The 23,053-nt window shown below is 35.2% G+C and overlaps 1 protein-coding gene across 3 annotated transcripts in view; it reads left to right on the forward strand.

Moving 5' to 3' along the window:
- Positions 1–23,053, forward strand: part of vwc2 (von Willebrand factor C domain containing 2) — an 82,484-nt gene that overhangs the window by 20,325 nt on the left and 39,106 nt on the right. For all 3 annotated transcript variants that reach the window (XM_088601464.1, XM_088601461.1, XM_088601463.1), the window contains one exon: positions 473–1,220. In XM_088601464.1, coding sequence (XP_088457590.1) covers positions 549–1,220 — 672 coding nt within the window. In that variant the 5' untranslated portion in view covers positions 473–548. The remainder of the gene's footprint in view (positions 1–472; positions 1,221–23,053) is intronic.

The raw sequence follows: 23,053 nt of genomic DNA on the forward strand, positions 1-23,053 counted from the left end.
CTACAGAGTCTGTGTCTGTGTGCTATTTAGAACTTACCTTTGGATATGCTGTATGACCAGTTTGTCCTGTTGTAATATTCATTTAGTTTTACTTTGTGGATGGATATTTCAGTTAGAAATTCAAGAGGCATCAACTTATAACTGCAATGTAAACGGAATAATCAGGAGATTAGGGCAGAAGCCCATATAACTCTATATAAATTCTGTGTTTGTGTGCTACTCTTCCACCAGCACAGTCATGACATACAGTATATAGTCTTGTAGCTCTCCTTTCCTTTTCACACTAAAATAAGTCAATTGATTCCATGTGAAATTAATCACCTTGTGAAGTGATTTTGATTAAACACCTGTTACTATGGAAGCAAAATAATCTCGAACTAGGGAAAAGCAGAATGTTTCTATTTAATTTTTGAGTTTTGTCTGTGCACAAGCAAAATAAATGCTTTGTGCTTTGTTTCATATTGTTTTTCAGGTGCATGTTGGGATATGAGGATGGTGATGTGATTTGGTGAAGTGAGCATCCTCACCCCTGTGGGTGCTGGAGAACAATGCGGCATTCTCTTGCCATGACGATTGGCATTCTTTCTAGAGCCCTTCTATTTATGTGTTGCCTGATGGGTGTCCTCTGCAATCCCACAGTCCCCCTGCAAATGAGCCAGGAGAGGCTGGAGCGTGCCTTGACTCAAAGTAAAGAGGACCAAGCTTCCAAAAGTGGGCTAAGCCAGGCCACTCAGGAACGTCTGGAGGAGATCAGCAGAATGGGAAGAGATGAAGTGAACAAGCAGGGAAAGACCAAAGGGAACAAGACTAGCTTTAGCAAAGGAAGAATGGGGTGGAGTAGTCAGGACACTGGGTCCAAAAGTGAGAAACAACAGGAGCAGCAAGAGGTATCCCTGGAACAAATGGATGAGGGCCCCACCAGTGAATCCAATGTAACCCCTGACAGTCTAGATGAGTACGCCTACCCTGACTATCGTGGCAAGGGTTGTGTGGATGAGAGTGGCTTTGTGTTTGCCATCGGCGAGAAGTTTACTCCAGGCCCATCCACTTGCCCTTGCCTGTGTACTGAAGAAGGGCCACTATGTGCCAAACCGGAGTGCCCCAAAGTCCACCCCCGCTGTATCCGAGTGGACACCAGCCAGTGCTGCCCACAGTGCAAAGAGAGAAAAAACTACTGCGAGTTCCGAGGAAAAACCTACAAGTCCCTTGAGGAGTTTAAGGTTAGTATTCAACTTTTTTATTATTTTGCCTGTAAAGCAGTTTTACCATTTTAAAAATGAGAACATTGTGACACAGCTGAATAAATACAAGCATAAATATTCATAAAGGTGAAAAATCCCTCAGGATGCCTTTGGAAAACAGGTTTGGATATTAATCTCAAATTGGACACTGCCAGGAAATATTTGAATAAATTAAACCTGGTATAGAAAAAATGCAAAATAAGAAATCCACTCGAGGAGACACTTATTTTTTTTATAAAGCAGATCAGGTAAATCATGAATCATAAATAAATGAGAAATTCTAAGAACTTGGAGATAGTGATTTGGTTTTAGTTTGAGATCATGGATCTGTGGCACAGCTCGACAATTAGCTGAAAAAAGATGGTGCTTTAATGAAGCACTACAATTGATTGAAAAGGGCAGAGCAGGTGACACTTCAGTTGTCTAAGTTCTAATTACTTTCTAGGAATTTTGTTACCTGCTGTAAACAAGACTGCAAATACAGACTTTCAAGAAATTAACTTGGGGTTTGTTTTGGAAATGCAAAATGTTTGTTTTGAAAGATTACTGTACATACTGTATTTTAGCTGTGCGAGGAGGTGATTATAGTTTTGTTTTTCTCATGTAGGAAACATTTATTCTTCATGGTGTGACACACTGAATGAAAGGAAGTACCACTTTAAACATTAACTAAATATGTAAAGTATTTGTGCTTTTAACTTAGGAGAACTCATGTATATAGAGTTAATTATAACTGAATTAAGTTTAGTATATAATAATAGGAATTTAGTGTTTCACAAAATAATCAGAAATACTAAAAAGTATATTTTTTGGTACTCAGCTACATTCAATGCTGACAACCATTTTATATGGTTATTGATCAATCTATGATGTAAAATACATTATATAGATCAGCCACACTGAGATTTTGGGACAGACAGCAATAGAGCTGTTTATGAAAGGCTCAAGAATTTAAGTTTTTAAGGAAAGTTAATGGCTGAAAATCAAGAACAAGGTATGTGTCAGTAACTTTGAATCTGACATAATGTTTGACAGATTTCGTGCATCATAAATTTAATGAATGTGCCTTGTTTTTTAAATAAACTTCAAGTTGGTATTGCAGGTAAAGCATTTGAATCATTGTCTGAGAAAACGTTGTCTGAGGAAAAATTAATAACTTGAATGCAGCAAAATGGGAAGTTACAATAATTTTAACAAGATGCACCATATCTAGCAGGGCAAGAGTTGATCTCAAGGAAAGATTTTAAGTCAGTATTTAAATTCCATGTACTAAATATAATGGTGCATGTATGTCATTATACCGTATCTAGGGATCTCAGAAGACATGCCTGACTGCATGCTGTTTTTCCTATATCTTGACAAACTAATTACAATAAGAATAAAACTGGGTTCTGCTCAGTTTTTACATTGGGTTATTGTATGCCTGTGTTACACTGTAGCTATGTCTAAGAGTGACACATGTATTAGGGGGATTAGAGAGTTTGGATGCTGGAATAAGAGCAATTCTGCTTTAGGAGATGAAAAGAGAGACACAAAGCCACAAAGCAATCAAAACTTTCTAAACAGTTGTAGTGTGTCAACCGGGAATACATTTGTACTATTTTCCATAATATTGGAACAGGTACTCTACAGATAGAGCTAAGACGAAGAGCCTTATACAGAACAGTCATAAAGGAAATCAGAGAGAGAAACATTTAACAACCATTTTGTGGGTGCATATACAGTATATACTGTATAAATAAAATGATTTTAATGCTCTGATAGCTCATTTTGAGGTGCAGCTCAGCTGGACTGTCAAGACTAAAAGCATGTGGGAAAATGGGGTAAAGGAAAGTGCCCTCTATTCTCACATTGCCCAGATCCCATGATGTACGTCACTCTTGTTTCTGATATTGTTCACAGCTAACTCCTGCTGATTAAAGCTTAAGACTTAATATCTTGTATGGTGCCTTATCAGGAGCTTTCTGACAATCCATTTACAATCTTAATTTTGAATTACATCTTGAAAGAAGTCAAGGGCATTTGCTATGTAGATTCTTCTATTAAACCTGAAAATGTTCCCTGACCTGCTATTACATAGAATTTATGCCTGATTATTGCCTCTGTAACTTAGTACATACAGTAGTAGATGATGCACTTCACGTCATGTTAATTAACTGCCTTTACTTTATGCTGTTAGTGTTTCTTACATGCTTCAGATAAATGTGTCATTGGGAGAATTATTTATTAATTTGTCATCAGGAAGCCCGATGGACATCACACATTTTAATCAAGAACCAAACTGACAGAATATTTTGGCACAAACCATTTGAAATATAATATTCACATTACATTACTTATGTAATACAGTATAGCTGTCTTTTGTTTTTAAAGTACCTCAAAATTAAATACACAAGCACAAACGTCAGCTTATACAATTTTATGAAGGAGTGAAAATATTTATATTTGAGGTACAGCGATACATACAATGATGCAGAGGATGGGGTGACATTTAAAAAATATATTTTATTCTTTTTGCTAATCTTATGATAGAGAAAAGTAAAAAAGAATAATGCTTTTGAAAAGGTTTCTAAAGTATTATTTTTCAATGAGTCTTAGTCATTTTAAACCTACTTAAAATACATCACAGTAATACCACAGCATTTTAGCTCATTTTTACTGTGCATTTGTAGAAAGCAATATCTGACCCACATGCAGACTTAAATACAAAAATGCAGACTTAATCTTTTTCACAGAAGCGAAAACTTTTTGCTTACGAAAAATAAAAGCATCTGCCTGTGAGAAATAATGGACTGCAGCCGCAGATTTATTTTTCTTTAAATTGCAGTTATCTTTTCTGTAGGATACTTACACCAAGACAGTCAGTATGGTATGGAATATAAACTTTTCTGGGTTTTTTACTGTCACACAAAATGCATGCAATCAAGTCATGTAATTTCCTCCCATTCCAAACAAAGCACGAACATTTAGTGGAATATTCCTGAAAGGTGTTAGCTACTATAAATGTCTGTCAATCAAAGTTAACTTTAAATATGGTATAAGATCACAGTAACAATATTAAATGAGATTAAATACAATTTTTAGTTTTACACTCTTTTAAACTTTTTCAGTATTACTTTATCATCTTAAGACAAAGCAATTAACTCTTAGTGTGAATCTTAGTGTAGGGTTAAAATAGAAAAATATAAATGGTTGATGTACACTTAGCATACACTATGATGTGGCTTTTTTAATCTAAAAATGTTTGGACAGCTCTTGTTAAGCTATTGTAATTGCTTGAGGAAGTATATAGAATAAGGTCAATTATATAAAGTAGAATAACTGTTTCATGCTGGTCTGGGGGTGCACTATTGTTTCTGGCTGCAACTTCTTACATGTGGGGATCACTATATATTGGTAATACCCCACTACTGCAGCACACACGGTACAGTATATGGCTTTTGTAATGTTAAAATATTAGGACAAATCTTGTTAAATTATAGGAAACCAAATATTTTAAAGCACCCATTGCAGACTAAACTATATAATTCCTACAATGAAGTGTGAATAATGGTAGCACTGGAAGATCCACAATTATGTCCATTTTGTGAGCTCACTGTTTGAATGCAAAGAAAACAGAATAAGGCCCAGACAGGTTTCTTGTTCTTGTTCAATGCCTGCCGAGACCATGCTGAGAGGTAAAAATTTCTCTCCTGTCTCCCTTCTCTAGTTCAAAGAAAATCATTATTTATAGTTTAGGCATATCTAAACAAGCAAATGTAATTTTTAGTAAGCCTTCAAATACACGAATTCACAATAGGTGGTTCTTACCTACCACTAAATGCTAAATATATTTTCTTTCCTTAGGCTTCCAGAACCATGAAATATGAAAAAGCACATATTATGAGGATCAATCTTTTTTAGCATCTTGAATTACAATCTTTTGTTAGGAAAATAAACCTGTATAACTGAATCTGAGAGGAAGGAAGCCGAGAAATATTTTTACCTGGTTTATTCTTTTTTACAGTACCTCTCCACTCAAATGAGATCATGTATTTTACAATTGTTTTTTATTATCTTGATAAATTGTGATTTCTTATACTACATTTGTATGTTGCTTGTGACAGGTTGATTCAGCACTGTATTGTTCATTTGAATGTCTTGAAAAGAATTATACTGTGAAGACAATCCTTTTATTTATGTGAATTCTCTTTATCTTGCTTAAAATTATTTTATATTCCCAAATCTCATTAAGACTGTTTAAAATAGATTATGTATAGCTGTGATAGTAGATCACACGGCATTATTTAAATCTTGCCAAAAGCTTTTTCAGAACAAATTGGAATTTTTAATGAAAAGGGGTTCATTATATTTTTTAGATTTCTCTACTTTCTGATGAGTTTGGTTATCAAGAAAGTAAATACAGTTATGAATTATATTGTATAGAGACCATTTGATCTTTACTTTACATATAAATAATTTAGGTGGATTTTTTCACTTTTGTGTTGAATCTAATATAGTACACGTTCATACAAGGTGGTTCCATGAGGCACTCTTAAATGTGAAATTTTAGATTTGAATGTGAGATTACCTCTAAAAGATGAGATACATGATTTTTACCTTGTTCTACTCTGCAGTTGATAAAATAATGAATGAGGTAAATAATATATGGGCTGAAGCACGTTACTAAAAAACATTTAATTCAGTTGTTCTGGGCACAAATGGGTGGTGAAATGACCCAGAACTCTAAACTAAAAGTTTTTTTCTTTAATCATTTTGCCAAATTGTTACAATTATTTATTTTATTAATTCATGGACATGTTTAATTTTCTGTTATGGTCAATTGAAAAAAAAACGTATTCCTTTAAGAAGTACAGCTTAAAATTGTACTTTCATGTTTTTGCTCAGAGCCCTCTCTTTTCATAATGTAAATAATATTTTAGAAGAACTAAGTAACGTGTTACTTTATACAAGGTATTTTCAATTGTGTGCTGAAAAGATTATTTAGTGTTTGAACATATACATACAAATACATTAAATAATGCACATCTAATGTATGAGAGTCTGGAATGATGAAGTAGGAGGTTAATGTGGCAAGAATAGTTGAAACATTGTGCTATATTGACATGAAAAGAAATTTAAGATGTGAGACCCTGGAGGAATAACTGTAGAATCTCATACAGTTGAGACAAGGTCCTTGCAGGCAACGTTTCTGCCTTTTAAAATTTGTCAGCCACATTCCGGCCTCTTGTTAATAAGCTTTGGAACAGTAATTTAAACATGTATGAAAACACCTAAGGGCAAAGTACGCATACAGTATTTCATGTACCAAAAGAAGAGGTCATCTATCATAGTCATTTAATGGGCTCCTCAATATTTACATTCAGTCATAAATAAACCACAATAAACTTTATTGCCACTAACAAAAAATCTAATGGAGCATTGACAAAATACTGTTGTTTGTTAATATGATTTTCCAAGGTGGTTATCATTTATAGTCTTATCTCATTGAGGCACTCCAGAGGGATAGTACTGTACATCTGTACAAATGCAGCCATTCTAAAGGCGCGAGGTACGCTGCGGTACAACGCGGTGGGAGTGTCGGATCGAAATGCGTCATGACACGTCATACTGCATGCAAATTAGATTCTGTTAATAGTGTAACGCATATGGCCACCATTGCAGGTTGTTCGAGCTGGCTTACCAGCATGGTGACATCACTGCCCTTCCCTGTGAATAGCAGGAACCGCAGCCGTCGAGCAGACGGGACATTTCCCTTTAGCTCAACTGGCTGGGTCCCTGTTGAGTGATGCCGGAGGCCCGGGTTCAAGTCCCTGATGGTGGGGGGGCGACTTGAGGCGGCAGCGGCGAGGGCGCATACCCACGTGAACCCGAGAGCGCTACAGTAGTACACGGAATCACCTTGGAAAACTGGGAGGTGGAGCTAATAGAGGTAATAAGCTAATAAACCTCTCATGAAAACATTCAAAATGTACTTTATACGCAAAGCAAGTGTACTCACAACTCTAGGAGGTTTCGTGAAAACGCTAAAGGTGTTTTTAACTGCACTGCATCGGAGAGAATCAGTATAGCTTCTGGTGCAGGAAAAATGTATTTCCCAGACAGTGGAACAGTGCAGTTAAAAACGCCTGTAGCGTTTTCACAAAACCTCCTCGAGAACACTTGCTTTGCGTACATTGTGAATGTTTTCACAGCCTTCACTTTGTCGTTTTTTTGCCATTTTTTTGACCACGCACAAATATTCTTATGTCCATATCTTAGTAAGGGAAACACAGAAAGCCTTCAAACCAAATGCATTTTAAAGACCACGACATAAACATATCAGTGAGCTAATTATTTTTTTCTGATACTCTGGGAAACTCGGGGTTTTGATTGATGCGCAATTATGCAACAGATTGTGAATCAATAAAGGCATTTAATTAAACACACGTTTGCGATTTTAATCAAAAGGGGGGTTAATGGGCTTAGACCATTAGACATGTAATACACTACCTCGTGATCATCTTAGAATCTTTGTGTAAGATTTAAGTTTTTTTTTACTTTTTAATTATACATTTTAAACACTTTAATTTTGTAAATGCAACACACATTCCGTAAAATCCAATTTTCCTGTCTTCCCGTGGTGTAAAACAAATTAGCAGGTGATTGAGAACAATGCATCGCCCACTGAGTGAAATGTTCTTTTTTTACAAGTGTAAAAAGAGGTGATACGTGTCTCCTTTAGTTTCGCAGAATTTGCGTCATATTAAAAACAACATGAAGACTGACACAGCTTTGTGTTGTGAATCTCTTTTTCTAATTAAACATCTGTCCGTGAGGGGAAGGGGGACTGTCTTTCATTGGAAGGTTGGCCTATTCTACTTTGAAATTGAAGAGGGGGAGGAAAAAACCGATTTCTTTACAATGTATCCAGTGGGGCAGTTTAACAGATGCCTCAAGCCTTTGAAAGACTTATTTGAAAACCTAAAATAGCAAATACTATGAACACTAGATTGACATTTTTAGAATTTGATTAATAGGGAATATAATATGGAATCATGTATCTAATGAAATTAATAACTATATAATTATATTCATATACTGTAGCTTAAATCCTGCTAAACTAAAAATTAGACACAAGTATTATTGGACAATGTTGTGAGGCTGTGGTGAAATTTCTCTGTAAACTGAAGAGTTAAAGAGGAGACACTTGTGTATCACCTCCTTTTAAACTTGTAAAAAAGGAACATTCCAATGTTAATGCGACACGGAAGATATTAGTAATGTAGGACTTTTGGGCTCACGTGGGTTTGCGCCCTACACCCTGCGGTACCACTGTGTACATACAGTACGAACATGTTGTGATATTTAGAAATATAAAAAATGTAATATAGTGTCCATAATATTTGCTATTTTAGTTTTTCAAATAAATGTTTATTAAAATAAATCTCATGGCAATAGCTGGATTTGAACACGCAACCTCAGGCTTATAAGTCAGTCACTTAAGCCATCACACCACAGACACAGTTCCAAATCAGGCACTGAAACAGCCATACACATATCAATAGAAAGTTTTATATTACTTTGTGCTACAGTACCTGAATATAATTAGATTGTTATTAATTTCTTATTAATATTGTTATCTAATTCCATATTATATTCCCTATTAATCAAATTCTAAAAGTATGCTTTTGTTTACTCCGATAACAAGTGTATTTGCAGAAAAGGTTAAAACTATCACTTTTCTCACAAAGTATATAAACGTAATATGGTCAGAAGGAGCACGTAAAAACGTTTCCAAAATAACCACATGTTGCGTGCGGTATGGGTTTGTACTACGAAGATTGAATGGCTGCATCTGTAGATGTGTCTGAGCAGCTGATGTGTTTGCTCATATAAGATGCCTACACACTCAGAGGTGTCAAACAAATCAGACCTGAGTTGAGTGGAAATCAGATGGCTCCACAATGTATCAGACCTACAATTCCCCCAGCTTAACTTAGTTGTGGGTATTATTTGATTAATAATATCTGGCTAAATCTTCAGAACTCCATTTCCATTAACAACCACTCTTACATACAGTAAGACTATCAAAGATATAATACTATGTTGAGGAGCTCAGAAAGTAGAGCAACGGTGCTGTAATTATATTTTGTATATAAATATATTAAACTATGTCTGTTATCTACTGTATTACTACAGTTCTAAGTAGTCCTTAGAACTTTACCAAATAACTATTGTATCAGATGTGCACTTCACTATAAGCTCAGATACCATAATCAGATGTGCTGTAAAGTTGCTGAGTTTTTGAAACATCTGATTACTACAATTCGAATTGTTTAAAATTTAACACTTGTACCATATATCAGTTAATATTAACCCAGATATCAGCTTAGTAATTAGTCAATTTATATCCATCGACCAAATACAGGGCCACAGGGAAGCTGGAACTTATCCCAGCAAGCGAGCGCAAAGCAGGATACACCCGGGACAGGGTGCCAGTCCATCACACTGCACATACAGACACAAACACGCACACACTCACACCAGGTCCTTTTTTTTCCCTGAAGCCAATTAACCTAATAGTACTGTACATCTTTGGACTGTGGGGGGAAACGAGCACTCAGATGAAACCCATGCAAACATGGGAGAACATACAAACTCCACACAGATAGAGTTGAAGTGAGGGCCTCAGTGCTGCAAGGCAGCAATGTTAACTAGTATGCCACCATTCCTCCCTCACATAGGATTAATAATTATTTTACTTTTTACATCACTTTTTATCCCAAGGGACCTACAATATTCAAAAGGGTACCCGCTTCTTCCACCACTGAAATGCAGCACTCACCTGGGTGACACATAGTAGCATTTCTGCACTAGCTGGGAAGACTGCACAGCATTTATTGTAAAGAAGTGAGAAACTGTGTCACCAATTGAATTAAGGGGGATTTTTTAGGCAGCCCACATTATATATTTTAGAGTGGATTTAAACCAATACACTACTGTTGATAAGTACCATGGAATTTTTTTTAAGTTAGATAGTCAAGATCCAAGGGATAACATGTCATCAAAGGATGGCATCTCCTTCATCGCCGTACCCCTGGTTAACATACTGGATCATTGTGGTTTTTGGAAATTCTAATCCAGAGGAAAGAGTGCCACCTATTGGTCCACCATCACCATTTACAGCAACAACCTCAGAACTGACCAGGTTCAACCTGACTAACCTTATGTGATCCATTTTCAAGATCGAGCTAAGAAGTGGTCATGCTGTGGCCTGTGCAATTATGTTAGTATCCCCATCGTTATGGTTCCCTACATTTTGTATTATGCAGTATTCTGTATTTCTAAGTGTATTGTTTGAAATATAAAATCTGTTGGTGGTCAGATGTGTATTTCTCTGGTGTCTTTTTTAACTTGTAATGTGGAATACTGTATATATTTTCAGATGTTAATGAAATTTTAAATACTATGCATATTAATTACAAATCAGGGTTTTCTTAAACCTTTCCCCAATCTCATCACACACAGTTAATGTATTTGTATTCAGTCAGATTTACAGTTTTCTTTTCCTTCTTTGCTCCCCTACTTGCAGCTGGAGTAGACCTGTCTCTAGATTCTTAATTCAGTCTCCTGACTGTACAAATAAAAATGCTTGAATGTTGCTCTTAAGGAACAAATTGCAAATTGCCTTGATGTCTGTCCCAGTGGCAGTATGAAATGAGGAAAGAAGACCTAGAGAGAATGGAGCAATTAATCTCTAAATTACAGGGAATTGAGATGTTGTAAATGATTTGTCTCCTATGATACTTTGACAGCTGCTAAGAATTTATGAATTACCGACTCAAGTTACCCATTTCACTTTACAAACACTCCACATGAAATGGTCCCTGGTCACAAAAACTACTGTAGCAATAGTTCCATTGCACTGCGAAATTCAGCTTTTGGTGTACAAGTTTTACCAAGACACATTTCTCAATGAATAGCTATGAAAAGGAAAAAAAAAATTGATAAATGAAATTATTTGAAAATCCAGCCATTTTCATAGCCAAACAAATATTTGCTGTTTTTTGTAAAAAATGACTTTGTGATGTCTGCATCACTTAAGTTTATTACTTGGCCATGGTTTCAAGAGATTAAATATTTTAAAGGGAAGATCTGTGCTGGATCTGTGGAGAATAATTAATCCCTCCTATATTTTACAGCCTAACTGTCATGCACGCATATTCTTACCAATAACCATAATAAGAATTATGTCATTTTCAATCACTGTAAGATAATATATATTGTAGTACAGTGGTGGGTTACTGTGTCCCCCAAGAGTTCCTCAAAGAAAAAATAATCTTAAATATAATATATTATTATTAATAATAACCAGAGTAATTTGACACAATAACACAAAGAATAAAAAATGTATATTAGAAGCTATTCATTTTTTTTTGGGGGGGGGGAATTACATGGTTCTGTACACAAGAAAGTTTTGTCACCCATTGTGTGGTGACTGGTCTTCTGTAAAATAAGAAAGCCAGAATCAGCAGATCTCAGAGTTGTGCTCTATACTCACACAATAAATATAATTTAAACATGAGCAAAAAAAATCTTAAACCTCACTCTAAATTTCAAAAGGAGCCAGACCAATTTAGGACAAGAGTTACTGTAAATGCTTCCTTAAAGTAGATTAAGTTAGAACACAATCCACATGATGTAGGACAGACTGAGGCATGTTTAGAAACGTAGTAGATTATATGCTTTTGTATTGCAGTCTGATAGCACAATAGTACACTATTGAGACATATAGGCTAAGCCAGATTAAATAAAGACATACAGTACAATATATTCTTATTTAGCATAAGATGCAAATAGCACAGCCGTTACTAAGCACTAAAGCTCAACAAGTTTTTAAACAGTTTGTCCATAAAAAGATACTTGTTAAGCATACTCATTTTTCTTATTGTTAATTGCTGTATGTTGCTGGATGTGTGGTATAGTGCTTTAGACTACATGAGTGCATCAAATGAGGCCTTCCACACACTTAGTGTTGACTAACATTAACCTAGCACAAAAGGGCTGATGAAGTTTAAATAATATCTGTGAATTAAGAACCTTACTAGGATGGAAATTACTTATTTTTCTTTAAAAATACAATTGTTGTTATGAAAAGCAGTAGATATCCACAATGAGGAATTGTAGTACTGTACAAAAATCACGTAATTTAAATGTGAGTGAATATGCTTGGAATTACTGAATTGTAGTAGTCCTACAGTATTAAAGACTTCAAATTGAAAAACAATATGATAGCATACAGTACATCTATTTAATACCTCCATTTATTTGAATGGAGAGTATACTGTACATAGTTTATTTAGCTGGGCTACTTTAATTTTTCCAAAAACTTTGCACATGAGCAGAAGTGAAGTAGAAAAGCTATATAACGCTTATGCTGCAAGAATACCTGAAAAAATATTAATTTTTATAACATTGTATGTCTTCAGTTTATAAACAAATACTAGAATTGTGGAAAATGCAGCACTTAGTTTGCTCCGTGAAGTTGGCCCCCCTACAGACAGCACAAACGATGATACCTACCTCATTCGTTAGTGCTAAGTTTGTGCCAATTTGTGCTGTTGAATGTACCACTGGTGCTGCTTTCGTTTCCAAGATATAGGGCCTTGTTTTTTTGGGTCATGACATCACTCAGCCCCCCTACAACATCGTAGGGAAACCGGACCAGTCTTATTCATTAGTACTGCGTTTGTGCCGGTTTATGTCATTGAAAGTAGCGTTTGTGCTGCTTTCGTTCCTGAGATATAGCGCCTTGTTTTTTTGGGGTCATGACATACTCAGCCCCCCTACAACATCGTAGGGAAACCAGACCAGTCTTATTCATTAGTACTGCGTTTGTGCCGGTTTATGTCGTTGAAAGTAGCGTTTGTGCTGCTTTTGTTTCCGAGATATAGTGCCCTGTTTTATCGGGTAATCACGTGATTGTCTCCAGTAATTTAAGTACCGAGTGTGTTGGTACCTGTAAACGTCCTTGTAGACAGTCACATGATTACCCAATAAAACAGGGCACGATATCTATATCTCTATATCCCGATTTCTATATCTCAGAAATGGCACAAACCGGCACAAATGTAGCGCTATCAAAAGAGGTGGGTTTCATCGTTTGTGCTGTCTGTAGGGGGTCCAACTTCACGGAGCTCACTTAGCTGGATTCTGTCACCAACAGAGGGGGTCTCCCTCAGAATTAATTAATCCCACACATTATGATTAGAAAAGACAGTGATTCTGATTAAATATTTTTATTACTCTACAAGATATGTGATTAAGTGTATGTAATTGTTATGTACTGTTAGTAACTCTCATAATTGTTCTAACAGTGAGATGGTGATATTCCTAAGCCTTTTAAAATGCCCTCACATATGGAGAAATGTGTGCAACTCTGCTCCATACTGTCTGTTTCACCGATGCATACAAGATACCAAGTACAGAAAAACATATCACTTCCTTTTTTATTCCATATTATTGATCTTAACACATCTGCAGTCAGTGAACTGTTTACTGGAATCTTAGAAATGTAATCCCTAAGGGGAACAAGATGTTATTTTTTTTATACTAGTGGGCTCTCACAATTCATAAGCAGGTGGTGTTAGGCAGACAATAGAACAGTTTGTCTGTTCCCATTTTATCAAAAACTCACCCAGCGTTGAACTGTGATGATCTTTGTTGGTATAAAAATTCTCACAGGATCTAAATTAAAGTCAGCTGTTATCTGTCTGCTTTGCTGGCTACATTTTTTTTTCAGTTATGTGAGTAAATTACCTCATACATTTGAGACCTGGTTAGGTGTAATATTCCTCTAAAATGATAAGGCTGAGAGAATTTCTGTCTTTAATAGAGAAATATCTGGTAGACCTATTGCCTGTGAATGTTTCATTTACTTCTTATCTTTTCTATCATATAACTGCTGTCCACATAGTGAATTGAACATACTCCTTCTCACTGTCTTTGTGCAGATGTTTTAATGTAGCATCATATCATTTTAGAGTTTTTGTGCACATATTATTGTGAATATTATTAATCAAAATTTGAATACTAAAACTGAATGGTGTTTAGGACACAATAAGTTAAATGTAAAAAAAACTGAACATAAAAAACAATTGTTGTGACTGTCTATATCAGCTAGTGTATAGCAGCTGCACACTGTAAATGTTTTGAGTGAAGGCGGATGCTTGCAAAGCCATGTTTAATGTTGACATTGCTAATCCTGGTTATCAACAAAGATTCAAATCTTGGATTAATATATGGTCTTATGGTAGGACAGTCCAGTAATGCTTTGGTGAGCTCTGGCATTATCAAGCAAGAGAACAAGTAATAAGTTTATTCCATGCTGAAAAGAGAAGAAAGAAAACACAACGTTTCGGCTGTGGAGCCTTCTTCGGGTGTAAGGACAATAACCAGCAAACAGCAACACAATTGAAATTTATAGAAATTAATCAATGAAGTACTGGGATGTGTGTCACAGCCTCCTCTAATCAGACACAAGCCCCTGCTACTTCCCAAGAACGCCAATGCACATCCTAAATACCCAACCATGTCCCTCGTCCTGCACCACACCTCCAGGCAACCCACTACTTAAGGGCTCCTCACCTGCTCCTCCTCGCTCAGTATTGAGTTAATCCTCACAGAGCTCCCTTTATTAACCTTCTTCGCCTGATAAACGCTTTGACTTGAGAAATCCCGGCTACTAGACCCACGCTTCCTCTTGACCACGAATATTGGCTACGCAGCTTGGCTAAATAAATCTGGCTTCCGTTCTCCAGTTAATATCTCCCTCTCTAACATCTTGTATCAAGCACCGCATAGGGTCCAATCCCCTTTGCTGAGACCTCCAGTAGCTTACACTGTGAAGTGTTGTGCTTTTCCTTCATTTGAAAGGCAAATATCTATAGTCATCATTCTTAATGGATGTGATGTTTTCCAAAGGTCTGTTGAATTAAAGTACAGCTTGGCAATAAACAATCACATAAAAGAGAAAGAGGGCAACATAAACATTATGATTTTATTAGCATGGTTTTTTATCCATGCTTCTAAATTAAATTCTTCATTTGGTTATAACATGCTTACCAGTTACAATTCTGGATGTGCAAGAAACCTATGCTTGTCAAGTGATGGGAAAAGTAATATAAAATAATGTATGGTTTAGATCTTTGTTTTTGATATTTCCTGTATTTAAATATTTATGAGCTCAAATATTGTAGTCTGAAACTATTTATTTTTTAATTGAATATTTACAGTGCCCTCCAAAACTAATATTACAGTGAAGTATAAACTGTGATGTCCACTATGAACTGTAATAGCTGTATATCATGAAAAGAAAATAACTTATGAGTATAACACCTAGATATATAATGTTAAATACTATCAAATGAAGCCCATCCTTTGGTCATTTAAACAAATTTAGATTGTTAGACAGTTTTAGAAGGACATTTATTGGGCCATTCGCCTGATGAATGGTTCTTGTTGGTCAATAAGTTGTTGGGCAATTAGACACTCATAAAACTGGTGTGAAAATCCTATCAATTGGTCTGGCTTTGACTAGTGTGTTTGGAGTCTTTAGTCAAAAGACCATAAAAAACAAAAGAACTTTGTTAAAAAAAACAGGCATTTAAAGTATGAAATTAAAAATAAAACTCAATTAGAACCATAGCACAGATACTGGACACCCCAAAATAATGAAGATGAAGATAAATCTGGCATCCATGTCAAGAAATGGACTACATATTAATAAAATAATAATGTAATGATCTGTAATTGGCTCTCTTGTATTTTTTATCATACTGTATAGCTGATGTTGGCAGCATTAGAATGAATTCTGAAGAAACACTTTGTGTACTTACAGGTATATACTGTACATGTATATAAAAAAATATGGTTCTGTAAATATTGGGTAGAGCTTCATCAAGCAGCATGACAATGATCCAAAACAAAGTCAGTGCAACCCAAAAGTTCATCAGGAAAAAAATGTTTTACAGGATGAAGTTTAGAATACCAAAAGAACAGGCAAAAGCAAAATGTGGCTAGAGAAAAGGCTGGGCAAAGCATCTGTAATAATTACAGTATACAAAGAGTATAATGATATCTATGGATTGCAAATATTTAGCAGTTATTGCCTCAAAGGGATATGAAACCAAATACTGGTGTTTTCACTCTCAAATCTATTTAATTATAAGCAAAAGTGTCCCAATTCTTATGTTCATTTAAAATCCCTGGGTTGAATACAAGGTATGTTTATTTTCTAATATTATCAAATAAATGCATGGAATTACTCCAACATAAACATTTACTGTATTGTGTACAGTAATACTTAGCATTTGTATTCATCTCATAATTACACATTCACATTTCTTAACTGTATAGCAAAAATAACAGATTTGACTGTGATGTAGTGATAACTTTTGGAAGGTGCTATATGTTTATATTTTAAAAGAGTGTTGATATGTATGGAGACAGATGGCTTTGTGCTGAGATTTCTGAACTATTCTTCTATATATATTATATTCTTCTATCTATATATTATAAGGGATGTTAAAGTCTCATGAGCCTTATGCACATTGTAATGACGTTTTGCTTCATCTCAGGTCAATTATCATTTATTAACTCTTTTTGATCTGGAAAATACACATATTAAATGTAATTATTGTCATTTAAGGATTTATCAAATATATAATTAATCCACATTGTTAATCTGTTTTCTGTCCCTTTAGGTGGTTTTGAATGATCATATATAAATATCTGTTTCTATCTACAGCTTTTTCTATGTACAGTAATATAAATGCTCGATTTTCAATGCAGAATCCAGACAATTTAGTAAAGTATTGATTTGGGGTAGAAGCCAGATTATGAACTGTTTCAGAATGCCAAATGAGAATGATCTACTTCATTGGCAAAGTTAATCACAACTCAATTTCTGTCTTCGGTGCTTACAATTTATACAGAGTAGGCACTCAGAAAGTTACTGTAGTCTTTAATGTGAATCAAAATGTAAAAAATCTCTAAGGATGGTGCCTGCTTTACTGTTTAGGTTGCACAGCACACACACGCCTTCTTTTTTGGTCCTGCTCTTACATTTTGTTTGTGTAATGTAAGAATGACAGGGTCAGGAGACCTTTGACGGATAATCGTTTTGGTGCCTGTAAATGTAAAGCATGACTTAGAAAACGAAAACATCACAAAAGTCCAGTGAAATGAGGTACTAAATGGTACTATTAATGAGGTAAATTGGATAAACACTCTTGTTTGTATTGATTTAGTACACATATTACCACATACAGATGCAGCCATTCAAAATGCACGGGCGATACCGCATTATTTTCCGGTACGCTGTACGCAGTCTACCGCGAGTTACCGGTAAATACCGCGAGTTACCGGTAAATACCGCTAGCATAATAATAGTATCCGGAATTTCCGCAAGGTGGAGCTAATAAAGCTCAACCTCTCATGTTTGAGCTGTCGCCATCAAAGTCTTTAACGAAGATATTACTAATAGTATTAATAATGAATGACCTTGGATAAGCTGTAAGTGTAAACTCAAAGTATTGCCCTGGTCCACATTCCTTTTTTCATTGACCGTCTTTGTAAAAGTAACACCACAGCATTTCGCAATCACGCATTTTTTTCCAATCATGCAAAGTACAGTAATTTTTGAGAATCGATTCACCATGCCTTTCACATGCTCATAAAAGAGATTGATTTAGGAACATAAACATATTACCGTATGAAAACTGTACTGTATACATTATGTATATGTATATTTAATGTCTTAACTGTGCCCGCTTAAGTATTGAATATGCATATCTAATTTTACCACTGAAGGGAAATCTTAGTAGCTGAGCATAAAAAGAATAGGAGCATACTGCAACGCGTGTGAAGGCCATAAACGATATTAATTTTGGAACATAAACATACAGTATATGGCTGGTCTCGGTACTTTAAAGAAAACACACACGAAACATGGTTTCATTATGACCAGAATCGGTCTTGAGATATTTTTAACTTGATTTACAGTATTTGAGAGGTATGTCTTAACACCGATACTACAGTGCATAAATACTGCTCACGTATATGTTTCTAGGTTTATATTATGCATTTCATACGGTCAAATTACTTTTGAGCAACTAATAAGAAGCGCGAAACGGTATGCGTTTTAGTTTCGTTTTGTGCTGGGACTCTGCTTTTAACAATGTGGCCGTGGATTGATTAGAGATATCAAGTACATACAAGTCATTTTTTAAATGTTGTAGTTCGTCATGTAAAAATGTTACGAGTACATCATCTATCAACAATTACACAGGTTCTGTTTCCATATTGCGGATTTTGGTTACGTAATATTATTTTCTAGATTTCATGTTGTGAATATATGATTTGGGCAAACAGAGCCGCAAAGAAGTACATTATGGGTTGTTGTTTTGTTTTTTATTGCAGTTTTATCTAGAACAAGCGATGCTTAAACCTTTGTCTAATTCTTGTGAAACTATCCACACGACAGTTACAGTACCTAGGAGTTGACTTCAGTGATGTCACTGATGGGATGTTTCTTAAAATCCATCCTCTGTAAAACGTCTTCTCTAGTTGTCCTGCATATGTATTCGCTAATGAAGCTGTGTGTTCTGAGCCTGGTTCTCTACTTTTCTTTATGAACCAGCTTAGAGGGCTAAAGACAGCTTGTGTTTAAATTGAGTGTAAGGTAATTTATGCTTCTAAAGTCATGGTCAGCATTTATTATTGTACTGTGCTGTAAACTTGTTCTGTGCCTAGTTACATTATTTTATAGCTTTATCAAATCTGTACATTGTCTGTCGATAATGTTTCTGTAGTGCTTTTTCAGCCCTCAGCATGTGACCGCGCTGGTGGCGCTGTGTATTAGTTTCCTGACTCCCATGTCACACGGTCTGTGATTGAATCCCATGGAACTATGACTTTATTTTTTAACAAACATTTCTTTGAAAAAATGAAACGTTTCCCTTGGTCAGAGATTAAATAAAACCTCACTCGCACCAAAAAAAATTATATTTCTAAATATCACAACATGATCGAATTTAAGTCTTTTTAATAACAATGAATAGTCACCTATGCGTTGCAAAATAAACATTTATATTGATTTGAATCGCGTTTTGATTTAAGTCATAAACGCGTGTTTAAATATATGTGTTTAAAGGCGATATACTGTATAAAAGCGCTGATTCTTATGGAATGTGTTCCACCGGGGATTCAAAAAATTTATTTTTTTTAATCGCGTATCTAAGGAAAATTGCAGTATAACTTTGTTCATGCACAAACAGTGGCATGTTACATTATAATTTGGGTGTCTCCTCTTGCCAGAAAGCTCTAAAATGCATTTTGAGTGCGGTTTTTGACTTTTTCTAAATTGCAACCCATAAATAAAGCTGATACAGTTTAGACTTACTGTATTCTAAACTGTATTACAACAGCACATTGGACAATGCAACGTAAATTGCAAAAATGCACTTGGAATCTGTCCAAGCCCTACTTCGAAAATTATTTAAACTGCGACACTTATCATTCATCTTTAAATAAACTTTATTTTATATAGCGTTTTAAGCGAATAGGTAATTAGATTGCTCATAAACCTAATCGCTTTTTCTACATAAACACAGTGTGATTGCTCTCTGAAAATGCTTTTCCTTTATATTTAGGCTCAGATTTCAACTATAGATCGTATTATTATAAACTTTCTTGGAAAAATGTCTTTTATGTAAACCATGTTTGCTATTAATTAATTTAGGGCTAAAATACGTTCATTGTCTTCCAATCGAGTCGAGTTGACATTGGAAGCTTGCCACGCCCGGACTGTTACACCAACGCATTAGCATGTTAAAGCGATTTCATTAAGGAGCCTAGCTACTAGTTAACACTGTACTTCCTACTTTGAAAATACCTGTGAAACCGGTTTAATTCGTCGCAGCCAGCACTCCGGCAGAGAGGGGGGTTGTACTCGTTAATGTCCGATGACATACAAGTGGAAAGATTACAGATTTTAATCGGCTTTTTTCTGAACCAGGGAAAATCTGATCATGTTTCTCTATAACAATAATAAAAAACTTTATTTTACATTATTTTACATATCCCGCTTACACATCGCACGACTTTAATAAATCTATTCTTTATTAATACTAAATAAATAATACTAAAGATACTACAGCAAAGAGGTCACTTGATTTTTGGAATAATTCCAAATAGCACAATGATCCACTGGCATCCCTGAAGTCTGTTTAGTCCATAATCTTCCAAATACAATCACTAAGCAATTATAAGAATTATACCATCCTATTTCTTTGTGATGTCCTGTGAAAACTAAACCTATTTTTATAAGGCTTTTACTCAAAAGATTTCCAAACACACAAAGCATTTGTGAAGTACTGTAGTATTTCTAAAGGTTACTGGTACAACATCAATCATTAAAGCTTAACAATAAAGTTTAGATTGCTGACTATGGACTAACTACATTAACTAACTGCAATGCAACAGTAGACATTTTACAAGTAAGAATATCTGGTTGAATTCTTGCATTTGTAGCCAATTTAATGCGAGAGATTTTAAGTTTTAACAGAAGAAAACTATGAATATGAAAACAGCCATAGCAACAAAAAATACTGTGCAAATATCAAAAGGCTACTTCAGTAATGAAATAATGATCACAGTAGAAACCAGACACTGTTTACACCATACTGTTAAGAAAGACTCAAGACAGAAATGTTCATGTACAGCTGGAAAAAACAACTTCTAAAACAACAGTGAAGGCTGCAACATTACGCCCATGCTTTTCCACACTTGTAAGGATAACCTTAAAACTTAGGCTGTTGAGTCCAATCAATTAAAGCTGGAGTTCTGCAGGTTGTACAGGCTTAAAAGGTAGATCGGTAGTTTATCTGCAATATAGTCCAGTACTTTAGGTGTTTCTTGGTTTAATTTTCCTGCTTATTAATGCTTACTTTCCTACATTTCCAATGCAGTTCACTATCATTATACACAAAAGCCAAACCATAAACTTTGAAGCTAGCAGACTTCAAGAAAACACCTGTTGGTGTTAAATGGTGAGGTTTTATTATAATCTAAGGTATGAAAACAAACTAGCTACATTTTTAACACACTTTATAATACACCACTTTTTTGTTGTATCCCAAGTGATTTGAAGCATTTCTGTTTTAATTGAACTTCTAGAGTTATTTCTCCAATGTTTAGGAGGATATCGCCATAATAAGGGCATGTTTGTCATATGCTAAAAGAATAGCTTATAACAGGAAAGGCAAAGTCTGTTTTTTTTAAAAAGCTCCTTTAAAGCCTGTGCCCCAGAAGGTCTATTTATGTTGAGCTGTGAAAGTGCTTTACAGTAAAAACCTTGTGTAAATGGTTAAAAGCAATGATCCAGGGACCAAAGGTGATTCAGGAGCCTAGAACCAATATTTGTGTACTCGGTGCAGTCGGATGTTGAAATTTGTTCCCCGTTTTTGAAAAAGTATCACTGTATGCTGTTCCTTTTATTTACAAAAGAATCTAGGAACCTCTAGGAGACATCAACTGCAAAGTGACATGACTGAGAGCCTCTTGAGTCCTGCAGATACAGGGTACCTCATAATTTTAATGAAATCAAATGTGTACTGTAGGTGTAAAACTGAAGCTGACCTAACAACCATCCCCTTTTCTGCAGAGCGTGTTTAATTGTACTGTTTCAGCACATCAGTTTTGCAGAAAAGGGGATGGTTGTTAGATGATTAAAATCTGTAATCTTTCCACGAGTACAACCCCCCTCTCTGCCGGAGTGCTGGCTGTGACGAATTAAACTGGTTTCACAGGTATTTTCAAAGTAGGAAGTACAGTGTTAACTAGTAGCTAGGCTCCTCAATGAAATCGCTTTAACATGCTAATGCGTTGGTGTCACAGTCCGGGCGTGGCAAGCTTCCAATGTCAACTCGACTCGATTGGAAGACAATGAACGTATTTTAGCCTTAAATGAATTAATAGCAAACATGGTTTACATAAAATACATTTTTCCAAGAAAGTTTATAATAATACGATCTTTAGTTGAAATCTGAGCCTAAATATAAAGGAAAAGCATTTTCAGAGAGCAATCACGCTGTGTTTATGTAGAAAAAGCGATTAGGTTTATGAGCAATCTAATTACCTATTCGCTTAAAACGCTATATAAAATAAAGTTTATTTAAAGTTGAATGATAAGTGTCGCAGTTTAAATAATTTTCGTAGTAGGGCTTGGACAGATTCCAAGTGCATTTTTGCAATTTACGTTGCATTGTCCAATGTGCTGTTGTAATACAGTTTAGAATACAGTAAGTCTAAACTGTATCAGCTTTATTTATGGGTTGCAATTTAGAAAAAGTCAAAAACCGCACTCAAAATGCAATTTAGAGCTTTCTGGCAAGAGGAGACACCCAAATTATAATGTAACATGCCACTGTTTGTGCATGAACAAAGTTATACTGCAATTTTCCTTAGATACGCGATTAAAAAAATAAATTTTTTGAATCCCCGGTGGAACACATTCCATAAGAATCAGCGCTTTTATACAGTATATCGCCTTTAAACACATATATTTAAACACGCGTTTACGATTTAAATCAAAACGCGATTCAAATCAATATAAATGTTTATTTTGTAACGCATAGGTGACTATTCATTGTTATTAAAAAGACTTAAATTCGATCATGTTGTGATATTTAGAAATATAAATTTGTTTGGTGCGAGTGAGGTTTTATTTAATCTCTGACCAAGGGAAACGTTCCAGTCATAGTTCCATG

This window comes from Lepisosteus platostomus, chromosome 12, assembly GCF_059453375.1.
Source record: "Lepisosteus platostomus isolate fLepPlt1 chromosome 12, fLepPlt1.hap1, whole genome shotgun sequence".
Taxonomy (NCBI): Eukaryota; Metazoa; Chordata; class Actinopteri; order Semionotiformes; family Lepisosteidae; genus Lepisosteus; species Lepisosteus platostomus.